We start from the raw sequence: 18,717 nt of genomic DNA on the forward strand, positions 1-18,717 counted from the left end.
ATATGTTCATTCATGATAGTTAACTTTGACACTAAAGACAGATTTTGGCAGAGTTCACAGACGTCAACCCAAGCCAAGATTCTCCTTGCTCCCAGTGCTGTTTCCAAAAAAAACCTCTACAACTAAACATCAAATATCCTCATGCAGGCAAGGCAAGAGTCCAACTGTAATGCTGAGCAACTGCAGGTGTCAACAGTGAACTTTTCCACCTTCCCTTTTTTTTTGTTCTTCCTCCCACTCCCTGTCCACTCTGCTGGAGGCCAACACAGTGGCGCAGCGCTTCAACAAATTAGGATCAGAGTCACTCATTGTGAGTAATGTTATTACAGCAACCAAGAGCCACGCTGGTGTACATATACCACACTGGAGATCTGAATAAGGAGAGACTGATATCCTATGGCGCTGTTTTTGTTGTGAATAAAAGAACTGCCATGATAATCTCAGCTGAGGGAAACTTGGGATTGTGCCTGTGGGAGAGTTCCTTCAAAGAGCAAACTTCTGGTTTAGTGTTGGACACCTGCCTTCTCCACACCAGTCCACACAAACAACCAGCATTCTCACACATTGCTTTATACAATCTGACTGTGTGCAGGGGTCTGGTTCAGCTTCATAGGCAAGCTAAGCAGAGCCTGGTGTGAGACTCACGCTGGTGCTAATCCCTTTCCTGCAGCTCGCCTACTGTTTGTGTTTGCAGCACACAAGTTCCCAGGAGTCCAACGTTTTATCACACACACCCATCCTTTGCCCCTACACAAGCTGCATGTGTTGAATGAAAGACTGGGGAGTAATTGGTGGTGGTGGTGGAGGTGGCTGCAACACACGCGCTGAGCATTGTGGTTTTGGCGCACAGAGACGAGGTGACAGACCTCTATGGCTGCTGCTTAGAGGATGATGACTGAAGGAAAAGCGTGGAGAGGGAGGGCGAAGAAAGACATAGTGCTGAAACTGTGGGATCAGAGTGGAAGAACAGACTAGATAAAGCATTAGAAGAAAGCAAGATGGAGACAGCGGTATATTCTCTAGCCTAAGGGCTGGAACAGTGCGTGGCTGGTGACTTGAAATTCATGGGAAGTCTAGAGAAACCAGGGCAGTAAATGTGAATGAGAAATGTTCACCCTTCCTAGAGGGGAAAAGAAGAGGAGGATGAAGGGAGTAGAAAAGGCAGAGAAAATGTGTAAGATAGAAAAATGCAAGTTAAGTTAAAAATGGAAAGCTACAGGGGGACAATGGAAAGGAGAAGCTTAATAATTAATCGACGAAAGATGTAACAGAAATACATATCTTGGAACGCAATATTTTAAAACAACTATTTGAATATTAATTAAAAGGGGGAAGAGAAAATGTTGGAGGAGTATAGTGTGGTCTTTAGTGTTGTTTGTGGTGTGGACTTTTTCCAAGTTACAGGACATTTTAAAACATGTGTTTGGCCATCAGCTCTGTGTTAGCATTTTGCAGACACAGGGGTATTTTATTACACACATTGCAGATGTAAACACATATTTTTTTGGAAAACAATTGCTTTATTAGCTGCTACATTTTACTAGTTCAACTCAGCCGGTGAAAACAGAGTATGATGTGTGTTTCTTTGCTCTTTAGAAGCTTTGTCAAGTTAGAAAATCATCAAATAAGCCATCAGGGTTGTCTCTGTAGTAGAAACGATGATCTAAGACAAGAGTATTGCCATTGAGTTTTTATTATTGGAAATGTAGGACTCAGCATTTTTGGGGACCTAGTCTACTGTATTTTGACGACGTTTCATTCCCAGGATTTTTCAGGTGCCGCTGGAAATTCTGCCTGATGTCCCTCGTTTCAGCCGGATGTCCGTTTCCTGCCGCTTTCTTTGTGGTAAATCCAGACAGCTACCTAGTCTATCTGTCCAATCTGAGTTTTCTGTTGCACGTCTAAAACAACTTTTGAACATACACGTGTTCCACCAAAACAAGTTCCTTCCCGAGGCTGTTTTGCAGCGGCACTGGGGCTCCGTCAGGCACCTACCTCCGCTCAAGACGATTGTGATTGGTTTAAAGAAATGCCAATAAACCGGAGCACGTTTTTCTCCCATCTCGGAATGCTGTGTGGGCTAGCCAGACCTTCCTCCGCAGCGCTGTGGAGGAAGGTCTGTCAATGCGAGACTACTAGGGACCAGACTTAACTTGGCCCCTGCTGCCAAGTTCTAAATAATTGGAACAACTTGGAACTTTGAAGGTGCAATACTTAATCTCTGGAGTACCCCTTAAAGATAATTCACATTTTAATTAGTACATGTACTTGTACATAATAAGACAAGTGCTATATCACTAGATACACTACTGAGGGTAGATTAATTGAGGATGATTCAATTAGTATATAGCTTTTTTTTATACAGTATATATTTTCTGAGTTTTTTTAATGATTTTTTTAAGCCATTGAAACGTAATACAGATACTTTTTGTGTTGTTATTGACTGTTCATAATTGCTTTCCTGTGCACAGTATGTCAAAGTTAATTATGACATTTGGAAAGTCTCCAACATAATGGAGAATGTCTCTTTAAAAACCCATCAGCCAACAGAATGTACGAACGAGAGATATGTACACAGCATCCCCAGTTAACCTGGCTGTGTCGTCTGCTTTAAAGGGGATCTGTTTACCGGTCGTAGAGGGGTACTGCTCTACATGATAATCATCTCTTAAAAAAACTCCACAACATAACAATAATAGGATACAACTTGATTGTTTTGAGTCATCAAATCATGTTAATTACTTTAATTCTGATGTGCCAAGAGATAATACCCCAGCTCTGGAAATGTCTTTCTTGCCAGAGTATATTTTTATTTTTTTTCTGTTGTGTTCATTATTCTGTCACCGACTCTACTGTTTTACCATCAAGTAAAATTAAAGCCTACCAAAATGGTATTTGTGCTTGTGAGAATGCAGAGCTCTTTGTATTAATTCCTGAAAACAATGTGAGTGATGCACACATCAAATAATACATTGTTAATCATGTCTTTGAGGAAAATAATATTTAGATATTCATTAGTGCTCCAGCAGTTAAAATGATCAATTTATCTCAGCTGTCAGCTGGTGTGAAATTTGGTCGCAATGAAAAACTATAACGTTTTCTGTGGCGATAAAACTCCTGTATAGGATTGTGTGTGTAAAGCAACGACAGTGTACAGAATTCTTGTAACGGAAGTTTATTCATTTATGCATTTATTATGCAACATTGTGGACCGTATTTTAACTATCTAAGCGCACGGCGTGAAGCGCCTGGTGCTGGTGCGTTTAGGGCATGTACGAATCCACTTTTGTAAGTTTAACAGCGGAAAAAAGGGTCCGTGCGCCGGGAGCATGGTTCAGAAGGGTTGTACTTGGTGTCTTCATTAATCATAGGTGTGTTTTGTTTCTACCTCGGCACATTGTTATTATGACGGCAGATTTGCTAAGCAGGGAGGAGGGATTTTAAGGAGAAGAAAACAGGGCATGATGTTAACTTTTTTGACCACCAGCTACTGTGGCAGGTGGATTTAAAAGTCCACCTGCCACAGTGACTTTTTACCAGCCAGTTTTTTTTGCCTCATAAAGGTGAAAAACAGGAATTAATGTGTCTCTATGATCCTATCCTGTCCTATTGATGGTAGCCTACTCGTGGACATTGCGCCGTCATCACGTGCTGTAGTAGGGGGGCCCGCCTTGATAATCCTGCTTAGGGGCCCGGTGTTGGCTCGCACTGCATATAAGAGATGAGATGACAAAATCAGGAGTAGCCTACATGTACCACAACAACAACAAAAACACTGGTGAATGCGCACCATAACACGAGTTGTTGCAAAAAAGTTGCAATTTTTTTTGTATAGTTGTGTAGTTTAGTAAAATAAAAAAATATATAAAAAGGAAACTTGTTTTGGGTAGAATAATAATTACTATTAATTAATTACTCTGGGCTGAGATTTTCTAGGAACCTTACCAAAAAGGCTCAGGATGCTGCAAATGTTGGTATAATGTGAAAACAGCTGGTGGATTTAATAATTTATTGAATTAATCAAATATGAACATATCTGTCATTGTCAGTGGCTTGTTGATCTCTACATTGTTAGTTAATTTCCTATCCTGGGCTGGGACACACATTCATACGGTTTAATAAAGTACTTATTGGACTTTAACTTATCATTGCACTTACAATAACGAGCGTAGCTGTCCTCAATTTAGGTCATCCTGTACATCTCATCTGTGTTTTTTTCCTGCATCCACCGTGTGTGTTTGTGTTTGTGTGTGTGTGTGTGTGTGTGTGTGTGTGTGTGTGTGTGTGTGTGTGTGTGTGTGCGCGTCAGTCGCAGGGAAACGGAGCAACAGCCCCGCCTGCTGCAGACAGCTGACAGGATTGAAACAGCAGCTGCTAACTTTAGAGTGAAAAAAAACGTTACAGCGTACATTGATGTTAAAATGTATACAGGTTGGCAGGACGGTCTGAAATGTTTTTTGTCGATTTCAACACATAGCTCTGTTGTTTTTAAATTTGGAATGCTGTCAGTAGCAAGAAAAACGAAAAACTGTCTACACCGTGTTATCCTCCTGCTAGCATTAGCACCCAACAGGCTTAAACAGGGCAAGTTTTAAACTTGGTTTTAGCCTCTTAACATGTTCAAAATGTCATTAAAAGTGCCTACCCATGTGAAGTGATTCCTTCCGAGTGAACACAGTGAATCTGACTGCAGTAGATGTGAAAGAAATGCATACAAGTTCTGCTAATTCAGCCCTGTTTAGTTCTGGTGTTTTAAGCCTGTTGGGTGCTAATGCTAGCAGGAGGTTAACACGGTGTAGGCAACACTGATTGTTTTCATTTTTCTCACTACTGACAGCACTCCAAATTTAAAAACAACAGAGCTATGTGTTGGAATCGACCGGAATTCTCCTTTAATAGGACAATGCATTACTGGAAATAAAATATATTCTGTTCCCATTAAATCCTACAAATGAGTTTTATAAATGCAGTGTTTACTCATTATGCTTAATATAATTGTTTTCATTCCGTGCTGTAAATCACTGAGCTTTGCAAGAGGTGTGTTTAGCACAAAAACATGTCACTGTTCTCACTCATGTGAGTCCCCTGCCATGCAAAAGGGATAGAATAAAGGGAACAGGAGGTCCTCACCCTGCCATGACGATAAAGAAATCCAGTCGGTTCCAAGTGTCCCCGAGGTAACAGCGTCGACCAAAGATTCCCAGGGCCATCATCTTTATAACCATCTCCATTGCGAAGAAGATGTAGATGAATGCATCAAAAGCCTGACAGAAAGACATAGGGAGACAGAGACATGGTGTCAAGAATGAAACTTTCTAAGTGTTTCGGGCACCACAAACAAACATCCATTTATCTCCATTGGAGGTGAAGACTAACATCAGAGAAGGACATCTGTAAATCTTAAGTAAAAGTAAAACAAACGACCACACTTTTTATTTGAGGCAAGTGTAAAATATATATATATATATATATATATATATATATATATATATATATATATATATATATATACACACGTTTATTTTGGGTGAACCAACCCTTTCTGTTTTAGTTACTAGTAGACTAGGATGGGATAAAACTGTGGCTTTCAACCTAGAGCAGAGGTCTGCAACGTTTTTTAAGCCAAGGACCCCTTAACTGAGAGAGACGGATCAGGGACTACTACATATATTGTATAAAATGAAGTTGCATATTAAATTGAACCTATGATGTGTGGGCAGCCTAAACCCTTTATACATACCTTTTAAAGTTACAGTAGATAAGCCTTATAAAACTAACTTTCTGACCCTATGTTCCAGTAGAACTACATGAAGCAGGTCATTTAAAAAAAAAATCCAGCTCCTCTGGCACCACCTACAGCCTGTAGTGAGATTTGCAAAAATCCACAGCTCCCTGATCAGATGCACCAATCAGGGCCAGGGGGTGGGGGGGGGGGGGGGGTCTAACTGCGTGTCAATCACCGCTCATGCACACACATTCATTCTCCCTTGTGGGGGGAGGGGCTTAGGAGACCATTTTGGGCTTTATCGGAAAGGTGGGAGGGACTGAGAAGTTGTTGATGTTCAAATTCTTTGGCTAAGTCCTGGATCTTCACAATCATACCTACGGCACCTTTAAGTGCATAGGACACTAAGCTATTAAAATAATATTTTTTTGCATGATTTTATAAATCATGTTATAATGTTAAACATGCATGTGCCACAGTGAATCCTCAGGATTAACTGTATCTGTGGATGGTTACCTAGGTGACCACCTTACCTATAGGCAAGTAAGCCTATCATCAATGTCTTTTTTTCACAAATAGGCTGATTTATATTTGCTAATAATATGTTGGATTAATGTTAAGAGATATTAGTTTTTGAAATGAACTTTCCAAATTAAAAAAATTACAAAACGTTGGTGGCCCCCCAGCAGTTACTCCGAGGACCCCCTGTTGAAGATCTCTGACCTAGAGGTTGAGACCCCACAAGAGTTTGCTGTATGAATCTAAGGGTTCACAACAAGAAAAAACTAAATTCTATTAAACAAAATAATGTTTCTGACTTTTATCTTTTCTTTTATCTTGTGGAATTACTGTATGGCTAAATCATCTATTGGCACCCTGTGACCAGAGGGCCCAAGAAGACATTGCTTAAGATTACATAGGGGGTCACCAGTTAAAATTGTTGGGAACCACTGTAATAAAATGTGTTTTGAATATGGTGTGATTGTTGATGCATGTTTCAAAAATAGAGTTTGCAGAAAATGGCACAGTACAGTAAACAGAAATGCAGCAGCAAATGGAAAAACACCACCTGGTGCTATGAATCTGTAGGAACATGCTGATGGCAGAGTCAAAACTTGGAGTCAATGGGTCTAGCCTGCCTGCTGTCAACAACACACAGTGGCACGGGGAAAATGTTATGTTTCCTTGACTCATCTTTGTCAAATGGGCACTTTGGCCAATGCTAAGTTTTGCGCACTCGATCATCTCAGGGTTGCTCCAGCAATAGGAACGTATTGCTGCCCAAATCCACATTTTATCAAGTTTGTAAGGAGTGTCAAGTGCCCATGCCCATACCCTCACTAACTACTAATACAATGGATACAATTTAGATATTCAACACACATCTATTTAAACAAATCTTATATAATAGATATATAAATCTTGGCATTGGTCATATCCATGGCATCTATAAGGCCTGAAGTCCTGTCTCATTTTCCATGTTATCTCCTCACTGCCTCACTGGCTTTATGTCTGTAAGAAAGCTGAAGAAAATTAGTCCATTAATTGACTAGCTGATTCATATTCTGTCAATAGATTAATGGCTACCACTACAACCTTTTTGGCAATTGACTAATCGTCATATACAAGCAAGAGGTTCCTTCCTTGGTTAGCTTCTCAAATATGGCAGTTTTATTTTATTTTTTGTCATGCTGTATATGACAGTAAAGTGAATATCTTTGGGTTTTGGATTGTTGGCTGATGTAATCTGAAAAGGGCCACTTTGGGTTCTGACAAATTATCAGCGGTAGACATTTTGCAGACAAAACACTTGATTATTTTGTTGAGAAAATAATCAGCAGATTAATCATTCATGAAAGTAACTGTTAGTTCTAGCCCAGGACAGTAAACAAGGTCAAATGCAGCAATATTCTGATTCAGCCAATACCTTTTGCTCAGTTTCCAAGACATTAACCCAATTTGTTCAATTGGTCGATTATAAAAAGACAGACAGGTTTCAGTAACCTCCTCTCTTTCCTAGCCCTGTCTCCCCTCCCACGCCTCTCTCAATCTCCATTCCCTCCTGCTTTCTCTCCACACCTCTCTGCCAATCTCTTACTTCCATCTCTCTTCCTACAACAGTTATATTTACCTTCTTTCTCCCATCTTTCCCCGACAATCATATCTCTCCATTCAAACCCCTGTCTCTCTCTCCTCCTTCCTTACCACCCCCCCCCCCCCTCCCCAGTTGAGCAGTTTGCCCTAAACGGTGGGGTAATGGAAACAAATTTGTTTGTGCAGTAATCAGAGATAAGCCCCGCATCGACAAACCCCCCCCAGCTTTAATCATGCATTTAATTAAAAGAGGGGAGTACAAAAAATCTAAATAAATCAAAGATCCCAGCTTGCTAATGCATGTTATTGCTGTTGTGAGCAAAAAGCCTAGATTAGCTAGTGTTCTTTTCTGTGTATATACAGGGGGATTGGAGATGAACTGACGTGCTCGGTGTTGCCTGTAATTTGATTTTCAGAGGGACGTACTGGAGGAAACATGTTCTGAATCTGAACCACTGATGTAAATCTTTGTTTTGTCATTTGCTTGAAATGAAGCATACTACTCAGCAGTCCTGGAGGACTGTAGCGATGCAGGACTGGCCTACTAATGTAGAGGAACGCTCAAAGTTTGCAACCTTGACCTTTGTCAAAGCGGAACGATGGACGAGATGGAGGTGCAACAGTACGTTTTGCAAAGATCGCCGAACCAAGGGTGAAGGAATCTTCACCAAATGTCAAAAAACATTCCTCCCTCTGACAAATTCAAATTCAACAGCTCTCTTTCTTACAGCTCTCACTCTGTTACTTTTTATGCTAGTCCTCTGTCTCTACTGGCTCTTTTTTCTTTCACGTCTCTATACTTCTGTCATTATTCATCTCTCTCTGCTTTTTCCTTGTTTGGCACTCCCCTTCTATCTGTCACCATTATTTTATGTTCTTAGCTTTTCAATATTTTCATACTTTGGCAGGTAGAAAAATTGTTTTTGTATATGTGAGTGTATTTTAAGTATAGCCTGATTCATACTTAAATCATGAGGCTGATATGACACTTAGAACTATATATATATATATATATATATATATATATATATATATATATATATATATATATATATATATATATTAGGGCTGCAGCTATCGATTATTTTAGTAATTATTATTATGATGATTATTCCATCGATTAATCGAGTAATCGGATAAGAAATACTTAGTAAACAGCAATAGTAAATATGTATTATTGCTGTGTATTAAAAATACAAAAGACAGGTTTTTTTTGAAAAAGCAAAATTTTTTATTGCCAAATTCCAAGTACATTTTTGGTGGCCCAAATGTTAATATTTTTCACCCCCTTCCCCTTCTTGCCTCTGGCTCTGTGCACTGGATATGCAAAAGAGCTGTTCACTAACCAGAGGGTAAATGTGACTGTACAAAGCTTACAGCAGGGCTATTCAACTACACTGTTCTGGGGGACACATTTTCAGAAGCCTAATACACAGTGAGGAGAAAGAATAAAGAATGCAGACATCACTGGCATGATGACGTCATTCACGTGCATATTAAGTGGCCATGCTGGGGGGAGGATCCAAAGATTAGGAGCAAACTAATAAACAGTTAGACTACAAACCGACAGCTCTCATTTTAGCTTGTTCGTAAAACATGGCTATTTGCAGAGTAGCAGGCTGTAGGCTAGTTGTGTAAAACAGCGCGGTGGACGAGAACAGCAGACGTTAGTTAGCTATCTGGTGTCGGGTTCGCTCCGTGGAATGGATGAGTAGACTGGATGTTTTCTACAAAGATGATGTAGTAGCATGTTTGCAGGTTAAAATGATCCCAAACTTTCTATCGTTTTCTCTCGCCTGTCTCTTCTCTTAGACCCTCGCTATATTCGTTAGGAATCGTTTCAGCCCTAATATATATATATATATATATATATATATATATATATATATATATATATATATAGGTTCCAAACCTTTCACATCTTCAAAACATTTTTTTCAATCCAACTCAACAAGTGATCAGATCAAAGAATGCTGCTTTTATAAAAGACACTTCAGGACACAGCCTTGGTAGAGTTGTGTGTCCAAGCCCAAGCACTCATTTGGTCCTTTTTAATTTGCAAGGAAGGACCCCATTTGCAGGCAGTTCTCTTTCTGAGGGCTTGTTATTGATTCTCAAACATTTCCTATTCAGTAAGATGAAAACACTGTTGTCTCAACACAACAACGTGTGACGTCTAGGAAGATTCTCACCCATCCAGGCCATAGGATCGCTAGAGGGAAGTCAAGACGCAAATTCAACTTCTGTTTGGTCTTGTATGAAACACACATCCGAGAGGCGTTAGAAGTGGATAAAGCCTTTATGATGAGTTGTGAAGTGTCTTTAGGACAAAACTATTATTTTAGTTGCCTCCTCTGACTCTCAAATAACAAACTAAGGTGCACAAATTGTAGATTATCTGAAATTGGCTTATTATGCAAATCGTCTTTTTCCCCATTCCATCCACTCACCCATCCGTCTACTGTACAAGCGTATACTAGCTGACTAGCTAAATAACTAACTAAGCTTCAGCTTTAGGTCCACAACTGTCAGAGCTTAAAGATTCTGCTGGTGAGGCACCATTGAAATGATGGTATTGATCAACGGATTTTCTGAGAGGAGAGTATTGACTGTGGCGCTGTAGCGCACTAAGTCCATGCTGATGTTGAATAGGGTCTATAGATACTTGGAGGAGAAATTCTATTAGGTCCAACTCACCAGCCAGCTTCCCCAGGGAGCAGAATCAATCTAGTGTGTGTGTTGGCTGGTATATGATGAGTGTGGTGCCTTGTGAGAATGTGAAAAAATATAAATAAAAAAAACACACAGGACGCTGGGGTGATTCAACAAGTGCTTCACACCGACAGACTGAAGACATACGTGCACACGCTCGCGCACAGATGTTACACCCACTCAGGCCACCTTTTGACATAAAGTGAGAAGGGATTCGGTGCCTTGCCAGACGACGAGGAAAGCTGCCGTGTGTGAGAAAGTCATGCTCGCTGCACCATAAAGACCACATGCTAGCAGTGAGTCACTGCGAGGAGTTACAGGCTCCAGCATGGCAGGGAACGCAGAGCGCGAGGGGAGAGCGAGACATCCAACAGCTGAAACGGAGGGAATACAGAGAAGAAGAGAGTGTGTGCATGTGAATTAGTGTGTTCTTTATGTGTGTTTATGTGTGTGTCGGAATAGATGGCTACATGTGCACACTTTCTAGAAGCACACTCTTTGTTCTCTGCTTCTAGGAATGTGAGGGTATGTATGAGTATGGATGTTTTTGCATGTGTTTATTCAAGTCTTTCTGCGTTTGTGAGCTTGGTGTGTCTGCTTTTGGTTGGGTTCAATATAAAATATGTACAGCTGAGTATAAGTGCGCAGATTCGTTACGCATGTTTGTAAGTGAATTAAGTGTTTTCCCACAGCCTAGATGAATGCGTGTAGAGCAAATACATCAAACTGACATGCTCCTGTGTAACTAAGGCTATGTTTAGACGGAAACACTCTGAAGAGAAAACGCAAAAGTGCCGTTGCGTTCTCACTTTTTATTCCGCGTTCAGACGAGCGTTTTGGGGGGGAAATCTGCGTGCATATGGTGACGCAAAAGTGTGTGAAATTCGATATAGTATGCACACCAGGCGCCTAGGTGGTAGTGTGAAGCACTGCGTAGAACCTTCCTTCTACTTCTCTCCCTAGTAGGACAAAGCGAACAACAAAAGCTGACAATTTTGTCTGGACAGACGAGGAGGTGGAGTTATTGCTCCAAACAATGCACACACACGGCACACACACACACACACACACACGGCGAACACACACACACACACACAGAGTGTGTTTTTACCCTTTAGACGGGGACGCGACGGTGGAGCGTTTTTAAGATTTTCACTCTGGAGGGTGGTTTCACTTTTTTGCATTTTTAAGCCCCAAAAATGCCGTCGCCGTCTAAACGAAAGGCACATCTGATAAAATATTTAGTCATTTTCACCCGCGAGCGTATTCGTGTAAACAGGGCCTAAGTCAACCTCATAGAACTCTTTAAAAAAAAGTAGATCACAAAGTGGTTAAAAACAAAGAAGAGGAAAACAACATTCTTCCATCACGCCAGTGGCTCTGTGAAGCTGTAATGCTGATTGTAAAGAAGGCCACGTTTCAAAAGATAAATAAAGTTTAAGCCCCAAAGTCGGTTTTGGATCCATTGCAGTCGTGGTAAAGTAATTGTAAATATTAGCCAGAGGGTGGTGTCAGGGTAAAAATATCATCACACAATAATGGTGCGAGCTGTGGTAAATGAACCTCTTCATTTTTTTAAAACACAGTATATTGCATTACTTGTTCAAATAAGACCTTGAGTGCAATAGGATACAGCAGAACAGTTTCAAGCCCTCGGAGAGCTGATCCAGCTGTGCAGCTGTCCTTAATAACTCAGATGTCACTACTCAGGGCAGGATGTCTCCTTTCCCAAACAGTGTTTTCTCAATTCCTCCTTTATTGCATCTCTTCCTTGCACTTTAAATAGAAGAGACTAGGACATTAGTGAACTAAATGCAGAGACAAATAGGGGAAGTGGATAAATCAATGGACAGATTAAACAAACCAACAATGCAACCCAGTCTCACGGCAGTTTGTGTAAATGTCATGTTATTTTTAATCTATTGATACGTGTTCACGGGGACATTTTTCTCGTTTTTTACGTGGTGGCCAGCACGAAATACCCTACAGGGAAAGGACGCCTCACACGCTGGGAGACGGCCGCTGGGGATGCGCGACAATAACGGGACGGTTGTGATTACGAAGACTACGGGAAACAAAACGATAAACAATACCCGCTCGCCCAGGGTGAAGTCTGTGTTGTTTGCTATGGACAATATTAACAATGCTATGGATGGCTGCAGTGACACAATACTTTAAAGTAAAACGTCCGTATGGTCACAAAGACTATGGTGAAACACTGATGTTTTGCAAAAGAAAAGAAAAAGAGAGTTGGGGGATTACCAATTTAATTAGGATTCATCCTCTGGGGACCGGTTTCATGGCAATCAAACCAATAGTCCTAGAGCTATTTCACGCTGGACCATCAGAAGCAATAAAGAAAAGGAGGGTTTCAGATGCGTTTTGAATATGGGCACAGATTTGCTTCTGTGACATTTTGTGGGAGGCTGCTTGAAATCTGAGGATGGCAAAAGTATGATCACAAAACAATGTGTGTGTTTGTGTGTGGGTGTGTGTGTGTGTCTACCTGTAGTATTTGGCATCGGTCTGAAGAGCAGTCGACGTTCTCGCAGGGCTGGTACATTCCCAGGGTGACGCAGTTCAACAAGATCACCATCATACTCACGCGTTCGAACCACGTAGAAACAATAACGGTTAAGGAAATCAGCTCGTAGAGTGGAGAGACACAGAACAGGATACAATCTGAGAGGACAATTCAGGAATGTGTGACATTTCATTCATTATTTCTTCAGTCATTAATTCCGAATTATCACAGTCATGAATGATTAATAGGTGTTGGTTTTGACTTCGACTCCAAATCACATGCCTAAATTCAACAACGATGGTGACAGAAATCTCTTCCGACTGCACCTTGGCTAAGAAGATGATGGTAAATAAAAAAAGGGGGAAATGCACTTACATTTGTCATTTGAAGCAAATGCAGACCCATTTAAAAACTGCAATGCCGCTTTAGTGAAACAGGTCATCAAGGTGCAGGAGTCAGAACTCCAAATGATAGCTAGTATCATAGCGTGTGTGACCTTTCAATTGTACAGGCTGCAAATGGTCTAAATATGACACAGCACAGTTAATCTTCTGGTGTTACTCCACAGGGTCGGATCACGTCGCTGATACCAAAGTGCAGAAAAAAACTTTATGACAGTCCCAAAGGTATCATCACTGTAAAACTGCAGCAACAGTAGAAACACTAAAGCAACACAAGGTGAACCCTGCAGGGTCCAATTCAGTCACAAAATGTCAGTTTTAGAGTACAGCATCGGCGCAGCATGCGACGCCATCGGAGTGTAAATGTGCGGGATTGTTTTTCTGATGAGCAGGTGGCACCTTGTACGGCAGCCTCGGCCACAGTGTGTGAATGGTGAATGGTTCCTGTACTATGTTAAAGCTCTTTGAGTAGTCGTTAGAACTAGAAAAGCGCTATATAAAAACAGTCCATTTACATTTACGGCTTTGACTTTTAGAACCTGCCATGCTTTTTTCTTGGACCACTACTCTTGAAATGTTGCTGTTAATGTGCAGGCCTTACGAGTAGGCACTGTTTGCAGTAGCAATGAAACATACATTAAGAGACTTTTACAATGTGTACACTATTAAACTAGCTATTTCCATTTAACTGTATTACTCCTCTAACACTCACACCATGCCCGCCAAAGAAATTCAAATCTTAACCTGTGGTTCCTATGAGGACGATCGCATTTCGCTCTCAAAACTTGCTGCAGAACACATGACAGAAAATATCTGCGGTGATGTTTTCAGAGTACCACAGCGTGAACAACACTTGTTTGGAGGAAAGGTTTGGAGCGAGCATAACATGCAAAACCAAGCGGCATGCCAGAGAAAAAAATGACAGAAACAAAGCAGCCGAGTGTGACGGAGTGATTCAATATGCATTTTCTGTGTGGTGAGGGAGTGAGCGCACTGCTTGGTTAACAAGCGTGTGAAGGAGGATGTGCTGTAATAGCCCTGGATGTCCAATCCTTTCCCGAGGCTATGCAGCACAGGACTCTGAAATGCTCCCGCGGCAGCCTTCAGTACAGCACAAAGCTCGCAGAAGAAGAGAAGCAGGGTAACCCGTTTGTATCTTAGCTTACTACGCTGCAGGTTTGAAACAGACAGAATTCCCAGAAAAGAATCAATTGTCAACATGCTTCTCTTGGCCTTGCATGAACCTTTCAAGAAAGAGATGGACTACTGTAGATATCACAGCACGTACAAAGATAGGCTGTGAGTGGGCAAAACACATGCATACACATAAACACACAGACAGAGCCGTGCACACAGGCACACAAATGCCCACTCATCAACACACACGAGCAGGGAAGTACACATACGCCGATATGCACGTGAAAACCAAGCAACATGTTCAAAAACATAAAACGCTCACACTCACCCACCCACGCGTGTGCACACATTCACACAATCACACGCTCACACACAGACACACACACACACACACACTCACTTGTGCGCATTAAGTCTCACATTACATCAAACATTAAATCAATGCGAGTCAGCTGATGGGGATGATTTAAAGAGTAATATTCAGCACTGCAGGGAGGCACATTTAATATTAATGTCCTGCAGGCTAATAGCTGTAAAGTAGACATGTAAGAAAAGGTAAAGACCCGTCATCTAACACTCGTTCGTCCGACCCCACAGACTAACATCACACACACAGCGATTGATACACTGTAGGATCCTTTTTTAACTGGGTTATACCTTTTAAATATTGCTTTCAAAAACTCTGGATAACCAACTTCTGGCTATTCAAAAAATACACAGTGGTGGGCAAATGAGAAAAGAAATGCACACCTATATGCGTGAGCACACTGCATTTAAGAATATGGAAATGACAAAAACTATAGAAAAAATATCTCGCTCAATGGTGTTTTAGGCCCCAACATCTCCTTCAAGACACCTAACCCTAACCTTAACACTAACCATAACCATTGCCTAATCCTAGTGCCTTCCATACAGCGCTGCCTGGAAGGAGATGCTTAAAACACGATAAACAAACATCTCAGACTTTGGTAGTTTGGACTTGTAGGAGTTGGAATAGCAGGATAATAGCGAGGCCAGGCTTTACGGTTGCTGGTAATGTATGAATTGGTTGAGAATCGGTGTATGTAATAGAGATGACCTATGTAGACTTATCGACAAGTCTCAAATAAAAACTGGTTTGAAATAATACCCGAGTCTCAATTAAGGAAACCACTGAAACTCAACCCTTGCTTCCTATTTCAAATTAAAAGCCTACCAGAGATTTGAGGAATTATGCTCATTGAGCCAGTGGACGGCATTTCTTGTGAAACATCTTATCAGGACTTTCATTGAGTTTCATTAAAAGTAGCTTAGTAGTGAATCAGGAAATAAAAAAGTGACTGAAAACAGTGTTTCTGTTTGAGAAGGAAAACTCTGAGTGAACACTGAGTGGTGAGTATGACATGCCGTTGTTGTTGTACTGTTGGAATTAGCACTATGGAAATGTAAACGGTACTGGAGTTTACAGCAAGAGCTAATTAAAACTGATCAAAAAACAGGGAGGGATCCACTAATCTTGATTGAGGCATACTTTTAGAAAAGAGAAAATCTCAAATAAATCATGCCACTATTTGTGTCCGGTGCGCGATCACGGAAGGCTTGTATCATGTGGACGCGCCGACAGTTTTGTTGACATTACTTAGAATTCCTCATGGGGACGGCAGAAACTAGGCACTATAGCTTTAATATGATACATTTTAATTAGAATTTTGATTAGATGAGTTCTGCTTGTTCATGTGTTAATCAACATATTTTTTTGTTTTCATTTGTGTGCAATATAATCAATTTGTCTGCTCACTGATAATAACTGAAAGATGTAGATGAAGATGTCATCATTCCACAGGCAGGCACATACTGCAGGCGAACAAACACACATTCACACACTACAGATGTGCCACTTCAGCTATTTTCTGTAGCTAGCCCTTCCTATATAATGAGGACAGCGATATCACCCGCAGGTGTCACTGAGCTTGTGCCACCTAAAAAGCGCAGCCTTTCCAGATATATGAAAACACACTTCAATGTGAAAGTCATGGCTGCATAAAAGCACTTTCTTATTTCCACCAGTCTAAGTAATGATGACAGCCTTTGGGCTAATGCTATAAGGATTATCTGGGGGTTATTTCCACTGCCTAATGCATTCTTTAAAAACAGCCTCAACGAGTTGCCAAAGTGTCCAGCTTTCCAGTTTGGCTTTTCATGCACGCTGCCTATACATGAGCTGCCTTTAATGGTCTGCAAGTGTGAAGAAGAAGTCTGTCGCTCTCCACTTCTGAAAAACGAGTCAATTAGTGTAGGTGCCTTGGAGGAGACACTTTATGACTTTACTTTTTTTTTTTCTTCCCTCAAACAGACGCACACACACATTCTGCACATTGACACTACAACTGGATGGAGAATGAGGTGAAATTCAAAGCACAACGGTCTATTACAGAGAGAGTCTTCCAAGAAGATTTACTCAGAAATTGTTTTATAGAACTGTTTCACCTCCAGAATTATTTAACCTTCTTTTTTCTTCTTCTTTTTACCAGGGAGTGATTGCAAATAGGGTATTGTTTTTCAGCATGCTCTGCTTCACATTCATCCAACGCCTGTCACTCAAAATACTGGAGGCTGCCGGGAACACCTACAGTATTTCAATGTGGGCCACCGAGCAGCTCCAATGAAATAGCTGGAAGTACAGTGTGACTGATGGGGCTTTCCGATAGCTTTCTGATGAATTTCAGCATTTGTGGAGATGTTCCCTAATAGATTGTTTGTCATTGGAAAGGTGAACAGCTAAAAAGAGCATCTCAAGCAATCCAGGAAAAAACACACACACACACACACACACACACACACACACACACACACACACACACTCTTCCATATATGCAATATTAATGGAATTCTGAGAGTAAGCCAGGTCTTTTACAGAAGTGATAGACCTATATAACACAGGCACTTGCATTACATGTCATCAAACTACTATACTGGTCCAATCCCAGTTTGCTGTCAAGTACCTTACTTGACAGCAGACATGTTAATTAATACATTAATTTTCTAATTAATCAAGACTCAACCATGTAAAACTATGTTTTTTTAAATGGCCATCACAAGCTCTGAAAGTCCAAGAAGTTGTTTTAAAATTACTAATTTTGTTCAACGTTCCAAAACCTACAGTCAGTCAATACAGTGCAGTATGTGATGAAGGCCTAGTGAAAAAAAGAGGCATTTTTGTTTTTTATAAATAAATTGCTTAATCAATTTGTCTCATTTATAATAGATAATTAAAATGATGAATTACAGTTAATAATCTCCTGACCATTGACGTACTGATTAAATCGACTCATTTGAGCTCCAAAACATTTGACATTCATTTTGGCACGCTGTGATTTTCCTGGCACACCCAAGGTCCAACCCCCTGAGAGTGACGGTCTAAGGCCAAAGTTTGATGATCCAAAGCTCCAGGAGCAGATTCAGTTACATCAGGCCGCTGGCGGGAAACTTTAAATGGCCAGATGAAATTCAATGGCATCAGAGACCATTACCCAAAAGACCTGAATGTGTCGAAAGCATCAGCGTGACAGAGCCGGAAAGAGCTGGGAGGCTGAAAGTGTGTGGCAGCGGGGGCTAAATGAATTCTTAATACATCCCTGCGTGGCGTCACTCTTTTCTAAACCTATCTCAATGTCTCTCTGCCTTTTTTCCCTCTCTCTCCTTCCCTCCCTTGTTTTTATTGTATCCAAAGAGACATGAGGGAGGCAAACGACCTCCGGTTTCCATGGCAACCAATCGACTCAAATGAAGTTAATAGTCACAAAGAGAGGGGAAAAGGACAGAGAGAGAAAGAAAGATGCGGGGGTATTTTGGTTGGGGGCTTTGCCATGCGACATCCTGCGTACATCCTATCCTATACACTATACTGTGTGAGAGACTTGGAAAATATGGTTGGCCACAAACGAGCAAAAAACAGAAACCTCAGAGCCTCAGATTTTAGGTAAAGTTTCAAATAGCAGATCGTAATATATCTTGTTTGCTTAACGCGCACTTAAACGGAAAATAATTTTAAAGAACTGAATTTTAGGGAGAGTTACGTGCTAGAACTATTTTTAGGAGCAGTGATGTGTCCAGGTTTGGTGCCATCGGAATAAAGACTACTCCAC

General features: G+C 40.9%; 1 protein-coding gene across 1 annotated transcript in view; it reads right to left on the reverse strand.

Moving 5' to 3' along the window:
- cacna1ib (calcium voltage-gated channel subunit alpha1 Ib) overlaps window positions 1-18,717 on the reverse strand; it is a 208,259-nt gene that overhangs the window by 162,184 nt on the left and 27,358 nt on the right. The window contains exons 2-3 of the mRNA XM_078270804.1: window positions 13,038-13,149; window positions 5,131-5,264 (exon numbers count right to left, since the gene is read on the reverse strand). Coding sequence (XP_078126930.1) covers window positions 5,131-5,264; window positions 13,038-13,149 — 246 coding nt within the window. The remainder of the gene's footprint in view (window positions 1-5,130; window positions 5,265-13,037; window positions 13,150-18,717) is intronic.

The sequence above is a fragment of the Sander vitreus genome, chromosome 2 (genome assembly GCF_031162955.1).
Source record: "Sander vitreus isolate 19-12246 chromosome 2, sanVit1, whole genome shotgun sequence".
Lineage (NCBI taxonomy): Eukaryota > Metazoa > Chordata > Actinopteri > Perciformes > Percidae > Sander > Sander vitreus.